We start from the raw sequence: 23642 nt of genomic DNA on the forward strand, positions 1-23642 counted from the left end.
CTTGTCGGATCATGTGATTGGCTTGGCGCTATCCACGGACACTGTCCATTGTAGAGTATGGAATCCGCAGATGCGTCTAGTGCCATGTAAGATGTCTTGTTTGCAACGTCAATCTCGCGGTCGGTTTCAGAATCCTCGATACTTTGCATGTATGATGCCGTTACACCAGCGCCACGAACTGTGCCCGATAGAACTAACGAGCGGTCATGACGGATTGCATCGAGAATGAGAATGGCTTCGTATTCGTGCTATTGGTCCAGAGCACCACCAGGTTCACATTCCTTCACAACGGCCGGCCGATATCTCCTGGGGACAGGACTCTGTTGGTCGATGAACATCGACTTGCTCAGGTTGAAATGGCTGAGGTGAAAGGTCGCGCTAACAGTATGTCCGTCTTTGGCGCTGTCCAGATGAGACTCCAGTTCGTATATGTCTTTCCCACAAATGCACTTCAGCGGGTCGACCAGCAAGTCGTGGTAGTTGTGATCAAATTGGCTCGGTCTCTTCGATCTCATCACGATTGGTGTCATGTTTGCGCTCATCCTCAGTCGCGGCATCAGAAACGGCGTCATCGTGCGGATGTCTTGGAGATGCTACGTAACCTGCCAGAGGATCGAAAACTGCCGTCGAACTCATAGAGATATACATTGAACGATCAATCCATCAATCAATGAATACTGATGTGATATCATCCTACCCAATCTTGAAGCTGTCCCAATCATCCTCCATAAAGAGGGGCTCGACAACCTCATCGACACCCGGACGAAGACTCTGACCATGCTCGCCATCCACCACTTTCTGCGATCCCATGGTGCGTGCCCCTCCCTGCAATACACGCTTGTCTTCACATGGCTTGCTACTTTTTCGTCGACCAATAGCTCAGGAATCTTGCGGAGCCTGCTGCTATCTTCCTTGACCAATGGCTCCAAAACTCTGCGGACCTTGCTGCCTTCTCCCCTAGTAGCTGGCTCGAGAGTCTTGCGTTTCGAGCTGCTACTCTCTACTACAACAGGTAACCAAAGAGGGCTATGTCGCCTGCTGTTGCGAACAAGCTGCGGTTCTGGGTTCGAGGGCGAGATGTTGATTTGGGGAGCTGTTAGCATTGTGGATGGGAGCTTCGTCTCGGCCTTCGAGGTCTCGCGAGTTGAGACAAGCTCGAAACTACCCTGAGTTGGACTGGGGCTGGCAATGTTATTCTCCTGTTGTGTCGAGATCGCACAGACTGAGATGTCCTGTATTCAGTAGATACGGAGATGATTGCACTGGTCTGCGAGCTGGCGTAGCGCTCTCAGGTGTAGATGGATCGGGACGATATCGGGTGATAGTAGAAGACGAAGAAATGCGATACAGAGCATACCACAGTCAACCGCATTTGTCTGCAGCTTCGGCGTCGGTAGAAGCGTGACGGACTGTGGAACGAAAGTAAATTCAACTGGCGGTGCAGCGAAGCCGGAAGAGTCGCAGAGATAGTCGTTCTAGGACCAATCTGCTGCTCGATGGCGAATGAACTATACCCAATGTCCTATAATTGGGATATAAGTCGCAGTGATGATGAGTCGTGGCTGTTTGCTCGTAAGACGACTCGTCCATAATGCCATGCGCTCTTCGACAGCTGGGCGTCACCTGGCCACTCTTGCATGTGGGAATACAGAAATCGTGTTTGAGCAGGATACGAGTACATCCAGATGTTCACGAGTTACCCAGCCAAGACCCTGACAAACGGCCTCGCCATCCAAGCTGACCAATTCGCAACGTCATGGCGCTGGCAATTGTCATCTTGCATTGTTGTGGATTGAGAGTAGAGGCCGCTGACAAGATGAAGCCAGAGAAGTGTTGGTGGAGGGAATAGCGGATACCTGTGGTCCCTCGAGGTGAATCACGTGTGTGTTGCTCGATATCGACAAGGAGCTGTCTGCTCACTGCGGCCAAATCGGATGGACTGTCATGCAATGAGCGGCAGATACGGCGGCGTGGCAGAATATCCTATGTCGCTTGAGCGTCGATTTGATCAGACCCCGAACGGCGCTTGTGTAGTCGGCAGCAGAGGTAGCTGACCAAGCATCATAAGCTTTCCAGTTGTATACCCTTCCTTACATGTATGCCATAAATTTGCTGAGGTCGAGGACCTAGAAGTATAAAGAGAGCGATACCGGTCATCTTCTCCTGCCTATTCGGGCCATTTCCGTATCGTGCAGCCTTGCGAGCGATCTGAACAAAGCGTACGGTACGAGTGTAGGCCAGCGAGATATCGTGAGGTACTATTGAAGCTCATCCCACCATCTTCAACGAGTTGCTGGTCAACCATGGCGTGCGGGTGTCAAGAAGCGTTGACAGGCCTTAGATTACATCAGAGATGTTCGATCTGGTGACTGCCGGAGCCGCCACCGTTAGTGAGACGTCGATCTTCCATCTCCGTTGGGATCGTACGCGACTCTATATGTTCAATGGCAATCACCACGCGGTCCAAGGACACGCGCATGGTCAAATAATCAGTAGGGAATGCTGTAGATCGTTCGTCTTGCGGCTATAGCACGGTACTCCGTATATCCACGCGGCTGATATCTCGATCGTCGAGATGGAGTTATTCACCGTCTCCGATCGTGGAAACTTTTTCCTTCCCCGCAATAAGAAGAGCCGTGTCCGCGCACGTGCCCACGGCTTGGCAGAATCTGCATCTTGCTTAGAAATGTTTCCTTCCCTCGCCTCGTATGTCATTTACTACGTCAGTCCTTCCTATCGCATCGACACATTTGTACCGATCGCACTGAGATACTCGCAGCGTGGAAGCCACAGCTAGCACGCGAAAGAGTCACGTTGTACCATTATCTTTGTTCGAGATACGCCACAATTATTTGTTGGAACAGCTTGCGCATTGTCGCAACAGCGTTTTCTCTGTCAGTTCCACGGGCGCGTTTTCTCGACACCCACAAGCAAGATTGCATCATCATCATCATCATTATCATCATCGGCCTGAGACGTCGTCCATCGACCACGCCGCCAAGACTGTCGTGAAGAGGCAGTCAGATCAATCTCAAGGTACGTTTGACCCGGCCGCATCTTCACAGGTTGCCAGTCTTGTCGCAGCATGATGATGCGTGAGGTGCTTTCGCCACTTCGCCACGACAGTCCTGTGCAGCGTGAAGCTGGGCGGCGCATCAAACCAAGGACCGCGATGCCATTGCGTAGAATGGAAGCATTATGCGAACCACAGACTGACCAGAGGTAACATCAGAATCTTCTTGGGCGAGCAAGACTCGCAAGTGCGCAGTGAAGAAGTGTTGAAGGTGAAGGTGGAGGAGTACAAGAACAAGTACAAGTTCGAAGCACACGCCCAAGACAATCAACTTTCAAGTAGTACCACCCTACGTCATCATCGAACACCGACTCGATGGCTGCTGTCGCAACCTCTCAGACGCACTCTCCTCACCTTGGAGGCAAAGGTATGAGTTTGTCGCCACGGACTCGAAATCAGCACACCGCTGGTACGTCCATGTCGCCGCCCCACTGCGCTCATTGTCATCACCGCCCTACACTTTCGCATTGCGATGGTCAACGATGACATCACAGTTGTTGTCGCATTCGCCAATGTTGACTCGAGCCTATCGATGCTGAACACATCCGCTAATGGTGCAAACAGAGCTGAAGAAAGAAGCGCCGCCTGCTGAAGTCAAGTCTGGTATGCTTGCGTGTTGCCGACCATCTCTCACCGCCTCAAGCTAATAGCATACACAGAAGCTCGAGTCCCTAGCATCAAACAACCTGAGGACCACAGTAAGGAGAGCACGCCGACGATCAATGCGCCTCTTGCGCCGCCGCCAAAGCCTTCCCAAGCTGGCGAGACTGACTACTTCGGAAGGGCCCATCTGTCCAAGGAACCCAATCCTTTTGAGAACGCGTTTGGCAACCCAGCAGATACCCCAGGCAAGACGCAACTTCCCGGCGTCACCAGCTTGACCTCGCCGGCTCCGTTCCCTACCGCCAATACCCCAGGTTGGCCAGGTTCGTTACGTTCGGGACCTTTGAGTCCTGCTATGCTTACTGGCCCAACTGGCTCGAACGACTACTTCAGTGGTGATCATCACTTCTCCGCCAGCTTTCCGACGCCTAACGAGTCGTCCCTCCGCTCTGGTCTAACGCCTGGTGGAGGTGGGTCTATGTTCCCGCAGCCGTCGCCAAACTCGCAAGCAATATTCAGTCAGCTGCAAAGTGGTGGAGCGACTCCAGGTACATTAGACTTCCATCGCACTGCTATGAATGCGCGCGCACAGACGCAGGCCAACACCTACACCATGCCACCGCACAACGTAACTTCCCAGCCACAGACCGACCCGAACATTCAGCCTGGCCTCGACTCGAAACCCTACTCACAAGCCCAACAAGGTCAGCAACAAGACGCGCAAGACCCATTTGGCTCCCATCAGACGAACGACGCTGCCAACGGCCTATATATGCTGGCGCAAGCTGGTGGTCAGCGTGGTGCACAGCAGGGTTTCGGTGCTCAACAGCAGCAGCAGCAGCAGCAGCAACATCAACAGCCGCAGCAAGGCTACTCACAGCCTATGCAGCAAGAGGCGAACGGTCATCAACGTGCGAACAAAGGCAGCATCGTTAGTACCATGTCGGGTAGCACGGAGAATGGCAACGCAGAGTACTCTGAGGATGGTGCTGACATGAAGCCTCAGTCACGAGGAGGTCGTGGCAAGAAGGGGTCCGCAGGCAAAGCTGCCAATGGCAAGAGGAAGCAGGATGAGACACCAAGCAAGGGCGCTGTGAAGAAGCAGCGTGGCGCCAACAGTCAAGCTATGCAGATGGACGACATGGATGACGACGACGACATGGACGAGTCCATGATGCTAGACGAGCATCCCGATGGCAAGAAAATGACTGATGAAGAGAAGCGCAAGAACTTCCTCGAGCGGAACAGGTCAGTGTGCGCCGTCTGGTGTTGTCAGGCTCCCTACTAACATGACTGCAGAATCGCCGCCTTGAAGTGCCGTCAGCGCAAGAAGCAATGGCTACAGAACCTGCAACAGAAGGTCGAGATATTCAGTACCGAGAACGATGCGCTCGCTGCCACCGTCACTCAACTCCGAGAGGAGATCGTTGGCCTCAAGACCTTACTCCTGGCGCATAAGGACTGCCCGGTGTCGCAAGCTCAAGGCATCTCTGGCATGGCGATGCAGCAGATCGCTGGCGATACACAGCACTACGCCAACCCCTACGGCATGGCGATGGGTCCTGGTGGCCACCCACAGCAAGGACAGATGGGCGGTGCTGTGCAGAGAGGGTGAGCATGCCGTGCTGCTTGAGCGATGAGTCCTAGCTGACAGGCCCAGCAGATAGAAACCTCTTGCCAGCGCTCCCGGACGACCACGAAACGAGACACATTCGGAATCAGATGGAAAAATTGACCCGTCCATGACGCAATTGTCGTCGTCTCCGTCGTATGGCCGTGGACCTTTCCAGAAGTAGATGATGCTATTCTTACCTTCAATGTACATGATCAGAATCGCTCAGACGGGCTGCACAAATGGGTCAGTGGAGCTTGGTGTTGATTGCTTTGTTGCTCTGGCGGGTAAGGCGGACTTGGGCCCCAGTCCCAGTGCGTCAGTATGAGGAAATTGGGAGGCTACTGGTGCTGCCGTGCTCCGTACTGGCGCGAGGCAGGCTTGGAGTCCGGTGTATATACAGCTGCCTCTCAGCATAGGCAAGCGATGGAGGTGGATTTGTTCTTGAAACGATAGGAGGTGGAAAGTGCAGATTATGACTTGAATAATTTACATCGAACAAATATCATCTATTTGTGATTTGGATCGCCTTCTCTCCGTTCGTGGTCGATACGACAATAGTCCGAGCACATAGAGTGGGTGATCGACGAGGTGGTGGCATGTGAAGTCGGCCCCGCAAACAAATCAATACCATTTTCCAGTCGCGTCCACCTCACTTCACGCGTTGATCATATGAATAGAAGACTAACAATGCGCCATGACATCGACACGCGAAGAACGCGTAGACAACGCATTACAGTCTCTGCTCGAACGACTCGTCCCTTCACAGCTTTCCGACGAAAGTGAAGCGCAAGCAGATCAACGCTGGGACGAAGCGAATGAACTCGCACGGGACCTGATCGACGCTGGACCGGACCCGAGTCTGGCGGAGGATGTCAATCACGCGGCGGATCGGATCAAGAGGCGGTTGCTGAGGGACACCAGTGATCCGGAGCGGGCGGCGAGGTTTGGCGGGTTGTATTCGCGGTTGTTGGCGCAGCCGGTGTTGGGGCAGAAGTGGGGGATTTTGTGGTTCTTGGAGAGGGTGGCGGAGTATGTGGAGGTTGGTGAGGGGGGAGGGGCTGTTGGAGGGAAAGGAGAGGAGCATGGGGAGGAGGATGAGGAGGGGGTGTTTGATGAGGCGTTTGCGCGGAATGGCTTGCCGAGGATGCAGAGGGCGAATGGGCTTGAAAATCCGAAGCAAGCCCCGTTGAAGGACAGACCGATTTCTGGACGACCGAGGGCACAGCAGACTCCTGAAGTTGAAACGGTGCCGGAGCAGACGTTTGAGAAGAAGGAGCCGTCTGAAGCGGCACTTTTACGTGACCTTCCTTTCACCCTGCAAGGACTCTCCTCCACGAACCTCTCGTTTTCGGACACGAGCTCACTCAAACTGCCAACCACATTGCCTGTGCCACTTATCGCCTTGTTACATACTTTGGCTGAGCCGTCACTACTTTATCGATCGCTGTCCGACTTCGTGGAATCCTCGGACGGCGGCTTGGTTGGACAGAGTCTTCGATCAGCCATTGGGCAGGAACTGCGCTCATATCTAGGCCTGGTTGCGACTCTCGAGGGCCAAATCAGAAGAGCACTTGCGCAATTGGACGACGGCCTACCACAAGGTGGCTTGGGCAAGGCGGGCGTGACGTTGAAAAGATGTGTTGTGTGGACACGTGAGGCCACCTTGGGTCTACGACTAATGAGTATCATTGTCGAGTCTGCCAAAGGCAAGAAAGGTGGCGAGCTGATCAGTCTGATACACAACCTCGCCACATCACATGGTGACATGTTCGTCTACACATTTGCGGAGCGACTAATAGGCAACATCACCCGGCCTTTCTACAATATGCTCCGAGCCTGGATCTACGATGGCGAGCTCGAAGATCCTCATACTGAGTTCTTCGTATCGGAAAATGCAGACTTCGAGGACTCTGGTGCGACAAGCGTATGGGACAACAAGTATCTGCTTAAAGAAGAAATGATTCCAAGTATTGTCACTCCCGACTTTGCTCAACGCGTGTACTTGATCGGCAAGTCGCTCAACTTCATCCGCTACGGCTGCCATGACGGCGCGTGGGTAGAGTCGTACAGCAAAGATACTTCTCGCGAGCTGAAATACGGCGACACTGCAAACTTGAGCCAAAGCATTGATGAAGCGTACAAGACAGTCATGGCGCAGCTAATCTGGCTCATGGAGACTAAGTTCGCCCTAGCCGAGCACTTATCTGCCCTGAAGAAATACCTCCTCCTTGGCCAAGGTGACTTCATCGCCCTCCTGATGGAAAGTCTAGCCACCAACCTGGATCGACCAGCAAATTCGCAATATCGCCATACACTCACCGCGCAACTCGAACACGCCATTCGCAACTCTAACGCTCAATTCGACAGCGCGGACGTACTGCGGCGTCTCGATGCTCGAATGCTGGAGCTCAGCCACGGAGAAATAGGCTGGGACGTCTTCACACTCGAGTATCGAATTGACAGTCCGCTCGATGTGATCGTGACCCCCTGGGCTAGCAAACAGTATCTAAAGATCTTCAACTTCCTTTGGCGGGTCAAAAGGGTAGAATTCGCCCTTTCGACAACCTGGCGACGGGTGCAGACTGGCGCACGAGGTGTTCTGAGCGCGGTAGGAGACAAAGTCGGCGTAGACTGGAAGACTGCTCGTCTCGGCTTAGCAAGAATGGTGCATTTCGTCAACCAATTGCAATATTACATCCTCTTCGAAGTCATCGAGGCCTCATGGAGTGGTCTGCAGAAGACGATCAAGAATCCTGCTTCTGGGACTCTCACACTCGATACCTTAATCGGCGCGCATACAGCATACCTCCGCTCCATCACGCGGAAAGGTCTGTTGGGCGGCGCGGGCGGTGTGGACTTCACAGCGCAACTACACGAGCTACTGAAACTCATGCTAGCATATAAGGATGTCGTGGACGGGCTGTACAGTTTCAGCGTCGCAGAGTTCACGAAACGACAGGAGATGGCAGCCAAGATCGAGAATCGGACAAGGGCTGGACGCTGGGGACTGACGGACGCCGACGACTTCACTTCATCGCCCTCCTTCCCATCGACTACAGGTCGCGGCACGCGCGCGGCGAAGACAGGAGAAAGTCTAACCGACTCCCCCATCCCCGCTCTCCTACCTTACAACAGCGCTGGTAACGGTGCCGAAAGCGAGAAGACCATCCTCGAAGGCCTGAGATCGCGACTCGTAAGCTTAGAAGTCGACTTCAAGGCTCGAGTGAATGTGCTCCTGGGCGATCTTGCCTACCAGCCGGATGTCGATATGAGGTTCTTGGGCGTGGTGATGAACTTCAATGGAGTGTATAGTCCTGTCCGCAAGAGACGGCAGCAGCAGCAGCATAGGGGTGAGAAGGACAAAACTGTGGTGCCTGGCACGAGCAGCAAGGCAGTAGCTGTTGAGGCGAAGGGATGATGATTGCAGAAGCTGTTGCGACGGTGTTCAGATTTCCACTGGGAGATGGATGCAGTGTTGGTGTTGCCGATCGTATCCCCACCCTTGCCAGTCCGCGAAATGCCTTCGTTCCGCTTATCGACCTCCCCGGAATATACTACGATCTGAAAAGCGCCGGGGCTGTTTCAGTCTTGGTTATATGTGTTGGCAGATACGATAAGACATCAACGGCGCTGACGTCGCGTCAACGAGGACGACTACACGAAAGCACGACCAGACGACAACGATCAGAAACGCGTAAAGTGAAGATCATGGCACGCCCCAAGCAAGAAGCCAAGGCGCATCCAAAAGAACGGGGCTGCTCCGTTCATATTTCGGGAGAGCTACGGAACATCCCAGAATGCAAGTCTTCTGTTGCACAACCAGTATGCGTATATCGTATCGTGTTCATCGTGACAAGCAGCCCAGCGAGTCTGCTGCTCGACGATGGGGACGGACGATACATGTACAGTACAGAGCTAGAGCCAGAAAAGCGGACTCTATAGATCGTCCTCCAGGTACTTGTAAGCGAACTTGAAATCTGCTTTTCGTCGGTTCATCCTGTGAAACAAGTCTTCGTTAGCGAAAATCCATCATCATGATTCGTAGTGAGAAATGCAAGAGTGATAACGCACCAAGTACTCTCGTAATCAAAGAACCGATAAGTGCCCTGCTCAAACTCCTCGGTGATATTCTTCGGCTCCTCGTGCCGCTGGAACCACGTCTGGTACTGTTTATGGAAGCGCCAACTTTGACTCTTCAGCGCTTTCGCCGCGAGGTACTGTTGGTATGTCCCCTGTCTGTAGTAGAAGGCGTAAAACAGGGAATCTGTGTCGATCCGGCTGTAGAGGCGTGGGTCGCTGAAGATGGGGAGTTGGGTTGTCGGGTAGTGGGTTGGTGTGTAGGGGTATGGTGTTTGTGGGTAGTAGGGGCTGGGTTTCGCCGTATCTGTTGGTGTGGGAAAGGAGTGGTGGGAAGTGTTTAGGAGTGGGACGTCGAATGGTTGGGCCATTGTTGAGCGTTGTTTTGTCTCTTCGAAGGAGTCCAGGAGGTCCGTTAGCGCTGTTGGAAGGTGGTAGATGGATTCTTCTTCTTCCTCGTCGTCTTCTTGCGCAGTGTTTCCGTTCGAGAGGGCTATGCCTGCTATGCCTGAGTCCGGTGAAGGCGGCTGTGGCGCTTTGATCGTTGATGTAGTCGAGGAGTCTGTTACTGTGGAAGACGCAATATCTGACGCTTTTGACGGCGCAACGTGAGATATTTGTGGCGAAGGTTTCACTGATGGTGCTTTTGAGCTTTGTTGTGTACTCGACTCGGATGCTGATGCTTTCGCTGGCTCGTCCTTCGGCGCGGGCGTTAGCTGCTTTGGTAATTGTTCGACGGCCTTTGCAGATTGCTGTGTTGTCTCTACAGGTTGTGCAGTCACCGCTTCTGGTGATGCCTGCTCCGCCGCTTTTTGCGCACCAGGAGGTGGAGGCAGGGGTGCGATACCAACACCACTCTTGTCGCTCGCCGCCGCCGCAGCCGCCGCAGAAGCATACTTCAGAGGCTGTCCAGTCGGTATTGTCGGTAAAGGCGCTGGCTTCATATCTGTCGGTATCGTCTTGTTCGCCACACTACTGGGTAAGCTCTGGTGTAATGTCGATAACGCCGGTAGTGGACTCTTCGCATGCTGAGCGCTACTCCGCCGTCCATTCGCTTGAGGCTCAGATATCGGTTGACTCTTGCTCTTCGCAGGAACATTCGGTCGCGAGGGCGCCGCACTCTCAGAGTGATCCGGTGTGTCATCCGCTATACTTTGCGCATCTTGACTTGACAGTCTATCGCCATCCTCCTTGACAATCCCCCACGCTTCTTCCTCCTCGTCCAGATTGAGGCCCTCGTACATGTATTCGTTCTCCTCAAAGTCCACTTCCTGGTTGTTCTCCACGTAGTGCTTGATGTCATCCTGGATCTCCTTTACCTGGTCCACATCTATACTGCCGTTCTCCAGGCCCCGAAGTATGATCTCCAGTTTGCTGCCGTGATCCTTGTGCTTCTCCACTATTCGTTCTAGCTCAGACGTGCGATCGGCTTTGCTGGTGTCCTTTTTGCCTTTCTTCATGCCGGCTTGTAACGTCTCGATCTCCGCTTCGTGCGCTTCCACTTGCCGACTTAGCTCGTCGTTCATGTCTGACACGAATTCGGACACCTCCATCTTCTCGCGCTCCTTCGGGTCGAGCTTCGCTGCCGCTGAGAGGCCTTCTTTCGAGAATGCTTTTGTCTTCATTTCTGCATGACGCAATTAGCAAGCCTTCCAGACTGCATCGTTGATCGCTCATACCCTTCTCTACCGCCTTGAACGTCTCCATCCGCGTCTCGATAATCTTCCGCTGCTCGGTCAAGGGGGACTTGTTCTTGATCTCACTTGACGTCGCCCATGTCTTCACCTTGTCTCGTGATCGCTGCAGCTTCTACAATCGCATACACCACAGTCAGATACCGTCACGTGCCACCGCTCGCTCAGACCCTATCTCGTCTTACCTTGATCTCCTTCTTGAGGTTGTCCTCCAACTTCTCCCGTTGCGACGCATTGGTGCTCGCCGTGAGCTTGTCGTAGATGCCATCGAAAGCCTGTATGCCAAGTGATATGATCTTGATCTCCTTGTCGATCTCCTGCTGCAGTTTCCGAGCCGCCATGATGAAAGAACGTGAAGCTCAGCCTGGTCCGCGGCGTTGGTCGGTGGTGGATGTGGCCGCGATCGGCTCGGTACATGGACTCCGTCGGTCGCGAAAGCTGTCAAAGTGACGGGCGCCAGGATGGCCAGAGTGTGAGATGGTGGTATCGGGAGTGATGGTGGGAGCAATGCTGGATGGGTTGCTTCAAACGTGTTGCTTGCTGCGGATGGAAGCACCAAGTCGAAGTACATCGAGGGGCACGGGCCAAGCGACAAGGGACGGGCCAGCCACGGAAGCTAAGTTACTCCGTCGCGCTGCACGTGAATCCTTGCAATAAACTACGCGTGTCCTCGCAATGCATGCGACATATCACAAAACACCTACACCTCGTCCGTTGTTCATTATCGACCCGAAGCGGTCTGTACAGCGCCCCACTTGTGTTGGTCGCACAACATGTCGATAGCTCGCGAAGAGTCTCACGGAGGTACATATCTGGCAATGCTGCGGCTCAATCTGCCTCGACCGTCCCGTTGCGCCACGTCGCCCTGCATTCACCACAAGCGAAAACACGCGGGAGATCACGAGACCAGGTGACAATCTGCCACAGCCCATTGTAGACAGCTTGAGATACACCACTGATGCCGACAACGTCCACTTGCCGGAGAGCTGCTGCCGTCTGTCGCGTGTCGACTGCGAGAGAAATCTGTTCACGCACTCCCAGCAGTGGCAGGCTATCAAGCTTACAACATGATTGAGAAAGAAAGTACTTCAACAATGCTGATTGTTTCGTTCGGGGTGGACGCAAAGATGTGAACCAGAGCGTTCAGCAATGTCTTTATATTAAGTATATACCTACGGCGAAGTCGACTATCCAGATCATCCATCACTACCCACCCAACCACGAGGCTCCTCGGCAAATCTACCATTTGACCTGGACTCGGCCCACCAGGCAACAGCATTCTACACAGTGCAAGGTATCGCCCTCGAAGGCGCGCGGTAGACGAGAGCGACCTCGCCTTCTTAAGGGCGGCCTCAAAGCCCGCCTCACTTTCACAAGCCCAGAAAAGCTTGGCGAAGGCAACGAGGCAACCTCAGTCCGCATCCCGAACATGAAACCTGCACACACATTCAAGCTTTCTACATCTTCAGACACGTTCCCGTACCGTCTGGAAAGGCTGATGACCTCCATATAGGCTTGAATGCGAAGGTTAATTCGGCTGTGCGCCTTACATTGCTCATCGCCCCTCGGAGCAATGACTCATGCTTTGAGCACCGCCTTCTTGATGCGAGGGTGTATGCTCTACGACCAAGATATTACTGGTCAGGAAGACGGTCCTTCACGCCGCTGATGCATTGTCGGCTTGTTACACACTTCCGCAGCACCTCATCCACGAATCAGAAACACATCCACCACCACCTCCACCATCCCTCCGAGGCATATCTTCGTGAGCCGCAACATCCTGCCGCATGATGCTGGGATGCCTGAAGCCTGAACATATACTTCTCAAATCTGGTCCTAGCGACATCATGGACCTCGTGCCACCCTTGCGGTGCCACGCCTCATCTTTAACAATGGTTTCTGATCGTCCCGCAGCCGCAATGGGCGGTGCCGCGGTTATAGACCCGACGTCGCCCTCGATAGCTCCATCGAGGCCGCCCTCGACACCTTCATGATGGACCAGTAGGAAGACCGGGAATATTCTCCCAGAAGGCGTTGTTGGAAAGTCCTCGTCGCTGCGGTAGGTAATGGTCTTGCTATCTGTGTCCGATTGTCCGTAAGAAGGCATCGTCTTGGTCGTGATGGTGATGTTATAAGAGTAGTGTGAGGGTGATCTTGTACTTCCTGACTCATAACCATCTCGTCTAAGTCCAAGCACAACGGCTGTAACAGAAGAAGTCAGCGACCAGACCGCACTTCATACTATCGTACAAGCATCTAGTACCATCAAGGAGGCCGGAAGCTGCAACACCGTTGTCTTCGAGTAGGGTTCACGATGTCGACAAGATACTACACATCATCACAGTCGGGTCCAGGCTACTATGCTACGAATGGATATGCGACTCCCGCCCCTTCGCCGCCATCGTATGCTAGCCCAAGCGCATACCAAGCATATCAACCAAGCACGGAAGCACCGCAGTCCTACAGCAGGCAGGCAAACCAACAACAGCAACAGTACCAGTCGCGACCAAAGCATGATCCCAAGTACTCGCATTCACCACCTTCGAGGCAGCCATCACAGTAAGTCGCACGCTGCCCTTTCGCTTCATACCTGGAGTTCCAGGCATTCCCTTCGCATTCATCCGCCCCTCTCCCGTCCTACCCTCTCCACTGCCAACATCCGCAACCACCGCCCAAACCCCAACCTAACACCCCTGCAGATGCTCATCCGGAGCAGCCCAATACATCTGCATGTATGACTCCTGCCGCCACGAAGGCTACTGCCGCTACGCCGACCTCCAACGCCACGTCGACGTCATCCACAACACCTCGACTCTCAACCGCTTCAACTGTATAGTCGAAGGCTGCCATCGGGTGGGAATCTACGGTTTTACGAGGAAGGATAAGATGGTCGATCATCTCCGGGAGGTGCATAAATGCGATATTCCTAAGCGGGTCAATGGGGGTGGGGTGGGGAGTCGGAGGAGTAGTGGGTCGTCGTCGTAGATTTTGCTTTCTTGGGTCGCTATGTCGTGATGTTTTCTTGGTCTGGTGTTGGTGGTGTTCGGCATTGTCGGGCTTTGGGTATTACTTGTGTTGCTCTGGGACTGAGACGACCGAGCAATCGGGCCCCGCATGTTTGTTTGTTGCTGGGATGGCTTTCGCAGATGGACGAAATGTATGACTTGGCTGCTCATGCGCTGGACGACTAATGACTCGACCGCTCCTGGTTATGTGATAACGACGATGCTCGCAAGAGGCTAGATAGATGTGCCGTCAACGGCTGTTACTGTGATGAATAGTGTGAACATTAGTATTACAAATTCCTCCCATCAAAAAGAACCATGCATGCCAAGTTCACTTTTCCTCCCTTGTTCGCCGCAGACTCGTCTCCAGGATGGTCTGTTATGCATCGAATTCATGCTTGTGCCTGGAATTGCCCTCGAACGCTCATGAAATGTAATGAATCGTCAAGCGCCTCCAGGTATGAAGCCCAAATGATATCTCAAAATAATGATCCCGTTTCGCTAGTGTTCGTAAACCCGTGGTCCTTGGCCGTGATCAGTAGGCACCATGCCGAAGAGAAGGTTGGTCACTAACAGATCGTACGGTGATAGTCATCGTCCATTTCCAGTAGAAGTGCCTACAATTCGTAGAATTTGCTGGAGGCTGGGGTCCTCAGCGAGCCACTTGCCTGCTGCAGTGTCTGCTGAACGGAGTGATAGCTCGACCCGAGCATCTGTTATTGAGCCGAGCTCCTGCAAACGAGATTACCACCGTCAGCCATGAGTTATAGATCAATAGATGGCATGTTCGCAAAGGTAGGTGCTTACTGCTCGAAGTTGTGCGTAGATCTGTTGTAGAGCTGGAGCATGCCCTGCATGTGGCCGTTGACCTTGGAGAATGGCGCTTCGGGAATTGATCCATCGTAGCGCTGCCGTTGCTTGCAAGTAAAGCTTTTGAGCACGAAACCTCCTGATCGCTGCGTCTGCGATTATCCTATCCAACGTCAGATCGGGCTGACTAGGCAAGTAGCGACTCGATCAACTCACCTCCTCAGATGGATCTTGTCCTGCTCATCATCGCCGCGACTACTGCTCGTCGTTTGGAAAGGCTGAGCCAGTAGCGCCTGCGCTGCTGCCACGCATCGTCGCAAGACAAGGTAGCCCTCTTCGTTATATTCCTCAGCCGAAGGACTAGCTCGGATGGCAGCGATGTAAGTCTGGATGTTGCGATAATCTCCTATGATCTCGGCGATCCGCATTGCTCTCGCCTGGTTGACTGCATAGCCAAGAAACACAAGTCAGTCTTGGTAATAATCCTTCATAAGCTCGGAGGAATCAATGTTGAGGGGAGACTGACGGCCATCTGCCATCATTTGGACTGATTGTGTGTTGGTCGACCTGTTCCTTCCGTAATAGGAAATAGGTGAAAGCGCCTTCGGACGAGACCGATAGGTAAGCAACCGTGGCGACAGGAATTCAGGATTGCTCGAAGGCGATACAAGCTTCAGATTGATCAGCAGGTAGGTGCCTGACCCGTTGTTGGCCACCGGCAAGGCCGTTATATGAATGATATGAAGAACTCGTCGTCGTCCTCAAGTTTTTAGCCTCGACTTTTCCTGACGGCATCCTTAGAGCCGCATGAAGCTGTGGCTGGACAGGAGAAAGCGTGTGGGCAAGAGTTGAGAAGGCAGTCACTGGACCAGAGGTGTTTGATGATTTGACATGCCTGCAACGCTTTTCGTGCTGGTCGACGCACTGGGGTTGCTTTACGCTCTCAAGATTAGCAACTTTTGCTTTCCCGCTCGTATGCTTCTAAGATGCGCGAACGCACGACCCGATCCACCAGCAGGCTTCCATGAGGATGGGGTGCTCATCACTCGATTCGTGGCTTTCTCATAGCCTCTCCCGCCGCTGAACGGGAGCCGATGTCATAACTTACTTGAGTCGAAGTCGATGAAGACTGTTCCGCTACCGCAAGACACGATGTCGGACCGGTGGCCGTGCAGTTGGTGCCATTAATGGCGAGAGATCATAGGTCCATGGCCACAATGACGCTTGCTGCTTCAGGTAGCCAGGCTTAAGCCACGCTGCCTCCAATGGCACAATTCGAGCGTTGCCATGGCCGGATTGAGGACTCATTCAGCAATGGCATGCGGTACTGGACAGCTGAAGAGCCGGCTATTGGCTGAGCCGTTCAATTGTTCCTAGGACCTACAAAGATTGCTCGGCTGCAGTTGTATGGTACTGCGAGTCGTCCGCATGGCTTTGGCGTCACGAGGCGTCAAGTCTAGCGTACCGGCAGATAAGAGCCGCGTGCGTGCAAGGGTAGTCATTTGAAGGTCCACCGGCCACGTGTGAAGGAAGCGCAGATCGTGCACTACGGCGACGATGAAGGTGCTAAGGCTGGTTGCATGCACAAGAAACTAAAAGGAGCGACTATGTTACAGTTCATGAGGTGAAGCTGGTCGAGCTGGAGGAGCTGATGCCAGCTTCAACTTTATTCCGCCTCCAGCCAATCAGCGTCAGGTTTCGCGAAAGCTTGGCACGGACAAGAGCGATGATCTTACCCACTTTCAGCTACAGCTCTGTGGGCTCTTCAGTTGCCAGCATCGTCACCGTTCGCGTGCATATGCTTAGCTCATGCCGTAGCAAGCTGAAGGGGAAGTCCCGTTAATAGTGACACCACGACACCGCTTGCTCAATCCTTCTCAGCAATGGCCTGCAGTCGCGCATCGATCTCCTCCTCGGTCAGCGATCGGAAGCTGGTGTCCGTCCCCTCCTTGCCGTCCGCCTTGGGTCCACCAACAATACCGATCTCTAATTCGCCCTTCTTGAAATCCACGCTGAGCACAGTACTGAGCGTCGCAATGCCCAGCTCGACCACCTCCTCCCAATCGCCTTCCGCGTTGTCCTTGTTCTTGAGCTTCTTCTCCAGATAGTTCAGTGCTTCTTGCGCCTTGGGCCCCGAAGCAGTTGCTTTGTAGCCGACATAGTATCCTGCTGGATCGCATTTGTACAGCTGGGGTCCGAGCTCCGAGTCGAGGGAGATGAGAGTAGTTGCAACTCCTAATGGTCGCATATACGCCTTGCATATCAAGTCAGCCATGATTCAAGTCCTTCAATATCTTTCTCCAGCTCAAGCTTACCCTCTGTGTGTACACCTGATTGATGTTCGCCAATCTCTTCGCCAGAACATCGCATGGCATCTCATATCCGTACTTGTACCTGAACTCTGCAGCCTCTCCTCTTGCGCGCGACACGGACGCCCTTGCATCTGCTATTGAGCCAGTCATGACGCAGCCGACTGATGGTGAGAGCCTGTAGACGTATGAGACGGAAGCAGGGTCGATCAGCTTGTCCTGTAGCCAGACATCTCAGGTCAGTAGTTGGTCTTACCCATAAACTCAGCTCGTGTACATACCGGCACCTTCTTTTGTGACAGCACTACTGCACAGTCCTTCCCTCGCACACCCACTGATGTGATGTTGGCGGCGGTAATCGCTTTGAAGGCATATTCTGTGGAAACGCTAGTGTTAGCATATCGAGATCGATTGGTGTCGGTGGTTGAGGTTACACACCAACTTGGTACAGGCGGCCCTGATCTGAGAAGATGGTGATGTGTCGGTCGAAGCCAGCGCTGCCTGTATGAAGTCATTAGCCAGAGGTTGTGGTTGACCGTTAGCTTGATGACTTGCCCGACATATTGAAGGTGCCCTCGAAGTACGATTATCAGCGTGTTCGTGTCTCTGAGGCGCGGATCGTGGTCGCGAGGATGTTGAGCTGGCAGTGATGGTGTATCGGTCGTGTGATAGATCTGGTGGTTGTATGTATCGTGTATATGAGGCTCTACAAACGCGTAGCTACTTGCGCCTAGTGTGCCCAAAGCTTCACGCGCTACGATTCCGCGGTCGCGCATGAAGATCGCGTTGAACAATCCTTCTCAGCATGCGACAATGACATGTTTGCGAGGAGTCCATGTGTGTATACGAGATGCTTAGGCAGGATCTCCAAGCCACAAAATCTGCATCAGGTGCTGCATGTTCGCCACCAGAGCACCTGTAAGACGATATGATGAGGATGTAAAGGTCCATATTAACAACTTGCAGCTTTCATAGGCAATAGCGTATCCCCAGTACTGCTCAGCCGAGCACGATCAATATCAGACGAGCATGTAACGTTGACGAAGAAGCTTGCCACCGACTACGATGCATCGGCTGCGAAAAGGCTTGGAGAGTTGCAGTCCACGTCTACCGCTGTAAAGGAGTATGACCAGGCGCATTCAGCACTTGCAGAACTACAGTCCTTATTACAGTCTTCGGACAAGGAGCTCAGAGAGTTGGCCGAGGAAGATGTGCAGCATACTGAAGATCGAATCGAGCAAGCATCCTCAGCACTGAAGTCGAGTCTCGTTCCGGTGCACCCGTTCGCACACCTGCCATGTCTCGTGGAGATCCGACCCGGGGCTGGCGGCGATGAGGCTGCGATCTTCGCAGGCGACCTTGTGCGCATGTACGAGGCATATTGTGCTCGCACTGGCCTGCGCACAGCACTGCTGAAATACGAGACTGCAGAAGGAACAGTATCTGGTGGAGCTGGAACCACTCATGTGCAGGAAGCTGTGCTTGAGATTGACTCTCCTGGCGCCTACGGCATACTACGATGCGAAGCTGGTGTTCATCGAGTACAACGCGTGCCAGCTACGGAAAGCAAAGGCCGGACTCACACCTCCGCCGCCAGCGTCTTGGTGCTGCCCTCAATCGACGCAGAGACCAGTGGCGATATGGGTGAGAACAGCTTCAACGATCCGAGGAGTGACTACTACATCGATCCGAAGGAGGTCAGGCTGGATGTCATGCGCGCGAGTGGTGCAGGAGGGCAGCATGTCAATCGTACCGAATCCGCCGTTCGACTGACGCACCTTCCCACCAACACTGTGGTATCTATGCAGGAAACGCGATCGCAGATCCAGAATCGCGAGAAAGCTTGGCAATTACTGCGATCACGTATCGCGCAGCAAAGGCGAGAAGTGCGCGAGGAAGAACTCGCCGTGCTGCGGCGTGGCGCTGGAGCAGGTAAAGTTGGGCGTGAGAACAAGGTACGCACGTACAACTGGGGTCAACAGCGAGTGAGCGATCATCGTAGCGGGCTAGATGTACGCAATCTGGATGATGTTATGGAAGGTGGTGAAGCGCTTGAGCGAGTCATGCAAAGTGTACGCGCTTGGATGGCGGAGCAAGAAGTCCTTGGGCTGGTCGCTGAGGAGGAGAGTATACAGGCACAGAAGAAGTGAAGTCCGCTCAGTCCATCACGTGGTATGTGCCACTATCACGTGCCAAGTTGAGCACAATGCTCATATGTGCGTTCTCGTCCCTCATCGCCATCGCTCGCGTCTGATCCTAGTACAGCTTACAGACATTTCAACAGAACGTAAACTTGCGCACCATCAGTGCAAGATCGTCAACACTGCACAAGCCCATCTTCAATGCAAGGAAGCTTCTTACGAAAATAACATTCCCGGCTGCCGCCCAGCCACCATCACGCTGCAGCGGTGCATCAGTACTCACTGGACTGCTGGTCACCGGCATTGTTCACAGTGACTATACCAGCGACAATATCACCCCTGCATGACCGAGTCGAACCTTGACTAGGTACCTACTCCTTGACCTTCGGCCCGCAAGCAAACACATCAAAGTCCTACCACCACTTGCCTCCCTCTCATCGACCTCTACCTCAATACGGAACACAACCATGATCCACCTAACACTACCTCGATAACTAACCCTTGCGAGAATATTGTTCATCTTCATTATGGCCGCCGCGGCGGGCCCAACAACCACAGTCGAGATCGTGGATTACAGCACTGTCCATGCGACAAGCACGATCTATGTGGCTCCTGCATCCACAACGAGCTCGGGGTCGTCAACGGAGAATCTGGGGCATGCTCAGCCGTACGGCGAGTTCCCGACTCATCAAATGGTGAGTACATCCAGTTTGCTACCTTGGCAAGGTGGCCCTCGCATGTCAGATCTGCCTGGCCGGCTTTCTGGTGCTATCGGTTGGAGCGAACCTCCTCTCATGCATGTTGCTGCAAGTCTTCCACTGGGCGATTCTCCAGTCGGGTCACATCCAGCGGGCCCGCCTCTACTAGGACCTCCTTCGTTCACTGCACCGCTCTTCCTCCCTCCTCCATTCACTGGTGGCGAGCCAAGCTTGACGCATACGAGTGATCTGGCGCCGACTCTCTGCTTCTTGACACAATCTACATCCGCTATTGCACACGAAAGTAGCTTTTTTTCAAACCCCTCGGTTGCGACACGAACCGAATCGTCTTCCTCAGCAATGTCGGCCTCCGAAGTCGTCAACCAGGATGCTACTACCATTAATGAGCATGCGAACGTTCTGACTGTGACTGTGACTGACATAACTACTGTTGGGCAGAGCTCGACAAGTACCGCGCCCATGAGCACATTATATTCCACCTCGACAATGACCACGACCATCGTCGTGCCACTAACGATGACTTCTGGCCCCAGTACGAGCACGAGGTTGCCCATGACCACTTCGACATCGATGGCGACAAGCTCGAATACATCACAGATACCAGTGGGCATCACAGCTGCACCGGCTCCTCTACCATCAAATCCGACTGCTTTGAACGTAACCGCGGTTGAGCAATGTCTGACCGAGCCGGGTGGCGTTCAGAAAGCTGGCGAGTTGCCGCAGCCAGGATGTGGCTCTATCTTCCAGCATATCGAGGACTGCTACGGATCCAATGCTCCATGGACGGATCCATACAACGCAAGCCAGAGTCTCAACTTCCAAACATGTCTCTGCGAGACGAGTGCTTCAAATCCTTTTGGCAAGACGAACATGCTGTGGCAGAACTTCACGGGCTGTGCCAACTGCCTTGAGAGCTTCACGTCTGGCATCCTAGTCGACACTCTCGCCTCGGAATTCTCGAATATCGAGAACTTCTGCTGCTCACAGAACCCATTGGCATATCTGGTCATCGCCAACTTCGAGGCCTGGCTCGCAGCACTCAACGCAGGAATCTCTCTCACAGCACCGCCACTTACGGGCGCCATCACAGCAATCACGGTTCTAAGCAGCCTCTTCACCACAACACCACCCCTCGCCAACTTGGCATACGGTGTCAGTGCACCTCCAGAGGGCACCTTAGGAGGCGTGACACCAGAGCTCATGACCGCGACAATCATCATGCCCGCTTCTGCAGGCCATCCGCCATCTACGGAGAAGATAACCAAGTTACTCGACTGGAAGCCCACAGCATCTCCTTCAGGTACAGTCACGCCACAATTCGATACAGCGGCTGCTAGCATGTCCGCGGCTAGTGTGGCGAATAGTGAGTTGCATGCTGCGCTCAGCACATTGGCGGCGCAGGGTGGACCGTCTCAGGTGTGTCGTGGGAAGTGTCCGAGTAGTGATGGTGCGAGAAGGCAGCCTTCTTTAGCATTGCTTGCTACGGTCGTTTTCTTGCTGACGAGCTGTATGATGGATGCTTGTCTGTGATGGAACTTTCGAGAGTCATGAGCGCAGGGCAGGCATCCGGGAATTATATACAGCGGAAATTCAGATACGTCGGCTAAGTGACACCGCAGGACCAACCGCGACAGAATTGGCATCTGATGTTTGCTGGGTGTATGCTTCCTGAGCAAATTGATTAGAGGGGTAGTCACTTGTATAAGACTGCAACCACGGAATCTCAATGCACGCCATTAGTACCGTTGACACCCTTCTTGGCAGCAAACTCTTTCGTGAACGCCGCCTCCATCTCCCTCCTCACAGCGACAGCCTGGTTCTTTTCACTATACTCGACATCCTTCCAGCTCAGGCCCTGCCCTTGCTTCTTGTCTGCCTTCAGCACAAGACCATGGGCGAGACCGATTGGCAGGCCCTCAATCTTCATAGATGCCTCCGCGGGCAAGAGCTTGCCGTACACCATGAAGCCGCCTTCACCATCGAGCTTCTCGCCGGCTTTGAGATCGCGTTTCGCTGTCGCTACGACGTCGCCGGCCCATGTGCGCGTTTGGCCTGTCGGTTCGCCACGGCACATGATATTCGCTATCGAGACGCCGAGCTCTAGTCCAATGAGGTGGAAGGGCTTGTATTGTGCTGCATACTTCCCAGTCGAGTCTGTTTCAAGTCCGTATTGCTTGAAGCAATCTTTCTGATATTCGCCCGGCGCCTCGATGATGACGTATACCCCCCATCGTAAGTCGTTGTGAACAGGTCTACCGTCAACTTCAAGGCAAGAGACGACCTCGACCGTGCCTTTCTTGTCTAGCAGACCGCCATCTGCTTTGGGTCGAAGCGTTCCTGGCAGATCGTGGCGGCCACAAGGAGGGAACAGTAGTCCGTCGTCGGGTGGCGTCAAATCACAAGCATTCGCCACTGCGGCCATCTCTAGAGCAGATTTTGTGCCATCCAAGAAAGAGTTGAACATCTGCGGATTGAAGTCGCCACTTGCCAGTTGCTCCTTCGTGAAGCCATAGTAGTCCCACACAGTATCAGGAGTCGATGCATGGTACGCAGGCAGATGCTTGGTGCCTTTTCCAGCACAGACAACATCAAAGCCTGCTGTTCGTGCCCAGTCCACAAGCTCGGCAATCAAAGCTGGTTGGTCGCCGTACGCCATGGAGTATATAATATCTGCTTCGCGCGCCTTGCGTGCTAGTAGTGGTCCAGCCAAGACGTCTGCTTCTACGTTGATCTGCTCCTCATCAGTCACTATTGACGGAACGACAGATGAGACATACCATAACAATATGTTTCTTGTGTTCACAGCATAGCAATGTATGGCGTATACCAGCAGCAGGGCTCCCAGTGACCTCAAGTATGACATCAATACCAGGCGTAGCTATAAGCGCAGCAGAGTCGGTCGTGATCGCCGTCTTGCCTGCCCTGATGCCTTCTTCGACACTCATCGATCCAGTCGTGTCGTAGGCGTCTTTTGGAAACCCAGTTCGTTTGAGAGCAGCTTTTGCTCGATCGGCTGAGAGGTCTGCAATACCAGCTAGTCGCATACCAGGAGTCCGATGACATTGTGATATGAACATTGATCCGAACTTGCCAGCACCTATGAGGCCGACTTGGATTGGTCTGCCGGCTGCTTCGCGCTCGGCGAGCTTGGTCGATAAGCTTGTCATGGTGGCGGTAAGTGCGTCTGTCAATGACTGAGGATGTGAAGGGAAAGCCAGAAATGATCTCAGAATTGACCTACATGTTGTTCATGATCGACAATGCGACTTCGGTAATAAGGTACGACATGGACGCCCCGCAAAGTCAACTCAATGCTCCTTGTGGAGCTCATACTGTCAAGCAATTGGATGCTCCTGTGCTATTACCAGGCCGTGAGTGATGTGCATATGGAGGCTTGTGTTGTTGCCTTGGTGGTGGATGTAAATCAACAATGGTGGTTCGGCACGAGGTGATACGATGCAGACAGCGTGCCTTCCCGAAACGGCAAGATAGAGATCACTTTTCATCGTTCGCATCGAGTGAATGGCGGTCTGAGTCGGGGTCCTCCTCTGTCACGAGCGTGGGATCCCATACTCATGATAGAATGTATGTCCATC

At 53.5% G+C, this 23642-nt stretch overlaps 10 protein-coding genes across 10 annotated transcripts; 6 read left to right on the forward strand and 4 right to left on the reverse strand.

The window, feature by feature from the left end:
- Nucleotides 1–4250: 4250 nt before the first annotated feature.
- On the forward strand, nucleotides 4251–5291 carry SKO1 (Transcription factor; the record flags this gene model as incomplete). Its single annotated transcript, XM_064833933.1, has 2 exons — nucleotides 4251–4924; nucleotides 4976–5291. The coding sequence occupies 2 exons, from the start codon at nucleotides 4251–4253 to the stop codon at nucleotides 5289–5291; spliced, it is 990 nt and encodes a 329-aa protein (XP_064698894.1).
- Nucleotides 5292–5985: 694 nt separating this feature from the next.
- SPC98 (Microtubule-nucleating Tub4p (gamma-tubulin) complex component) lies at nucleotides 5986–8709 on the forward strand (the record flags this gene model as incomplete). The annotated part of the gene is given in 2 exon segments (XM_064833934.1): nucleotides 5986–6009; nucleotides 6028–8709. 2 exon segments carry the CDS (start codon nucleotides 5986–5988, stop codon nucleotides 8707–8709), a joined length of 2706 nt encoding a protein of 901 aa, XP_064698895.1.
- Nucleotides 8710–9227: 518 nt separating this feature from the next.
- Nucleotides 9228–11403, reverse strand: NOT5 (general negative regulator of transcription subunit 5; the record flags this gene model as incomplete). The annotated part of the gene is made up of 4 exons (XM_064833935.1): nucleotides 9228–9288; nucleotides 9363–10995; nucleotides 11048–11177; nucleotides 11248–11403. 4 exons carry the CDS (start codon nucleotides 11401–11403, stop codon nucleotides 9228–9230), a joined length of 1980 nt encoding a protein of 659 aa, XP_064698896.1.
- Nucleotides 11404–13376: 1973 nt separating this feature from the next.
- Nucleotides 13377–14047, forward strand: LTS14_001227 (uncharacterized protein; the record flags this gene model as incomplete). Its single annotated transcript, XM_064833936.1, has 2 exons — nucleotides 13377–13621; nucleotides 13762–14047. The coding sequence occupies 2 exons, from the start codon at nucleotides 13377–13379 to the stop codon at nucleotides 14045–14047; spliced, it is 531 nt and encodes a 176-aa protein (XP_064698897.1).
- Nucleotides 14048–14870: 823 nt separating this feature from the next.
- LTS14_001228 (uncharacterized protein) lies at nucleotides 14871–15305 on the reverse strand (the record flags this gene model as incomplete). Its single annotated transcript, XM_064833937.1, has 2 exons — nucleotides 14871–14997; nucleotides 15094–15305. 2 exons carry the CDS (start codon nucleotides 15303–15305, stop codon nucleotides 14871–14873), a joined length of 339 nt encoding a protein of 112 aa, XP_064698898.1.
- A 1439-nt stretch (nucleotides 15306–16744) lies between these two features.
- Nucleotides 16745–17339, reverse strand: SCL1 (Proteasome subunit YC7alpha/Y8 (protease yscE subunit 7); the record flags this gene model as incomplete). Its single annotated transcript, XM_064833938.1, has 2 exons — nucleotides 16745–17131; nucleotides 17193–17339. The coding sequence occupies 2 exons, from the start codon at nucleotides 17337–17339 to the stop codon at nucleotides 16745–16747; spliced, it is 534 nt and encodes a 177-aa protein (XP_064698899.1).
- Nucleotides 17340–18036: 697 nt separating this feature from the next.
- MRF1 (Peptide chain release factor 1, mitochondrial) lies at nucleotides 18037–19336 on the forward strand (the record flags this gene model as incomplete). The annotated part of the gene is made up of 2 exons (XM_064833939.1): nucleotides 18037–18104; nucleotides 18169–19336. 2 exons carry the CDS (start codon nucleotides 18037–18039, stop codon nucleotides 19334–19336), a joined length of 1236 nt encoding a protein of 411 aa, XP_064698900.1.
- A 518-nt stretch (nucleotides 19337–19854) lies between these two features.
- Nucleotides 19855–20194, forward strand: LTS14_001231 (uncharacterized protein; the record flags this gene model as incomplete). Its single annotated transcript, XM_064833940.1, has 2 exons — nucleotides 19855–20022; nucleotides 20072–20194. The coding sequence occupies 2 exons, from the start codon at nucleotides 19855–19857 to the stop codon at nucleotides 20192–20194; spliced, it is 291 nt and encodes a 96-aa protein (XP_064698901.1).
- Nucleotides 20195–20385: 191 nt separating this feature from the next.
- Nucleotides 20386–21488, forward strand: LTS14_001232 (uncharacterized protein; the record flags this gene model as incomplete). The annotated part of the gene is made up of 2 exons (XM_064833941.1): nucleotides 20386–21409; nucleotides 21448–21488. 2 exons carry the CDS (start codon nucleotides 20386–20388, stop codon nucleotides 21486–21488), a joined length of 1065 nt encoding a protein of 354 aa, XP_064698902.1.
- A 281-nt stretch (nucleotides 21489–21769) lies between these two features.
- On the reverse strand, nucleotides 21770–23213 carry LTS14_001233 (uncharacterized protein; the record flags this gene model as incomplete). Its single annotated transcript, XM_064833942.1, has 2 exons — nucleotides 21770–22777; nucleotides 22824–23213. 2 exons carry the CDS (start codon nucleotides 23211–23213, stop codon nucleotides 21770–21772), a joined length of 1398 nt encoding a protein of 465 aa, XP_064698903.1.
- Between the last annotated feature and the right edge of the window lie 429 nt (nucleotides 23214–23642).

This window comes from Recurvomyces mirabilis (assembly GCF_035927965.1).
Source record: "Recurvomyces mirabilis strain CCFEE 5264 chromosome Unknown scaffold_2, whole genome shotgun sequence".
In the NCBI taxonomy this organism is placed as follows: Eukaryota; Fungi; Ascomycota; class Dothideomycetes; order Mycosphaerellales; family Teratosphaeriaceae; genus Recurvomyces; species Recurvomyces mirabilis.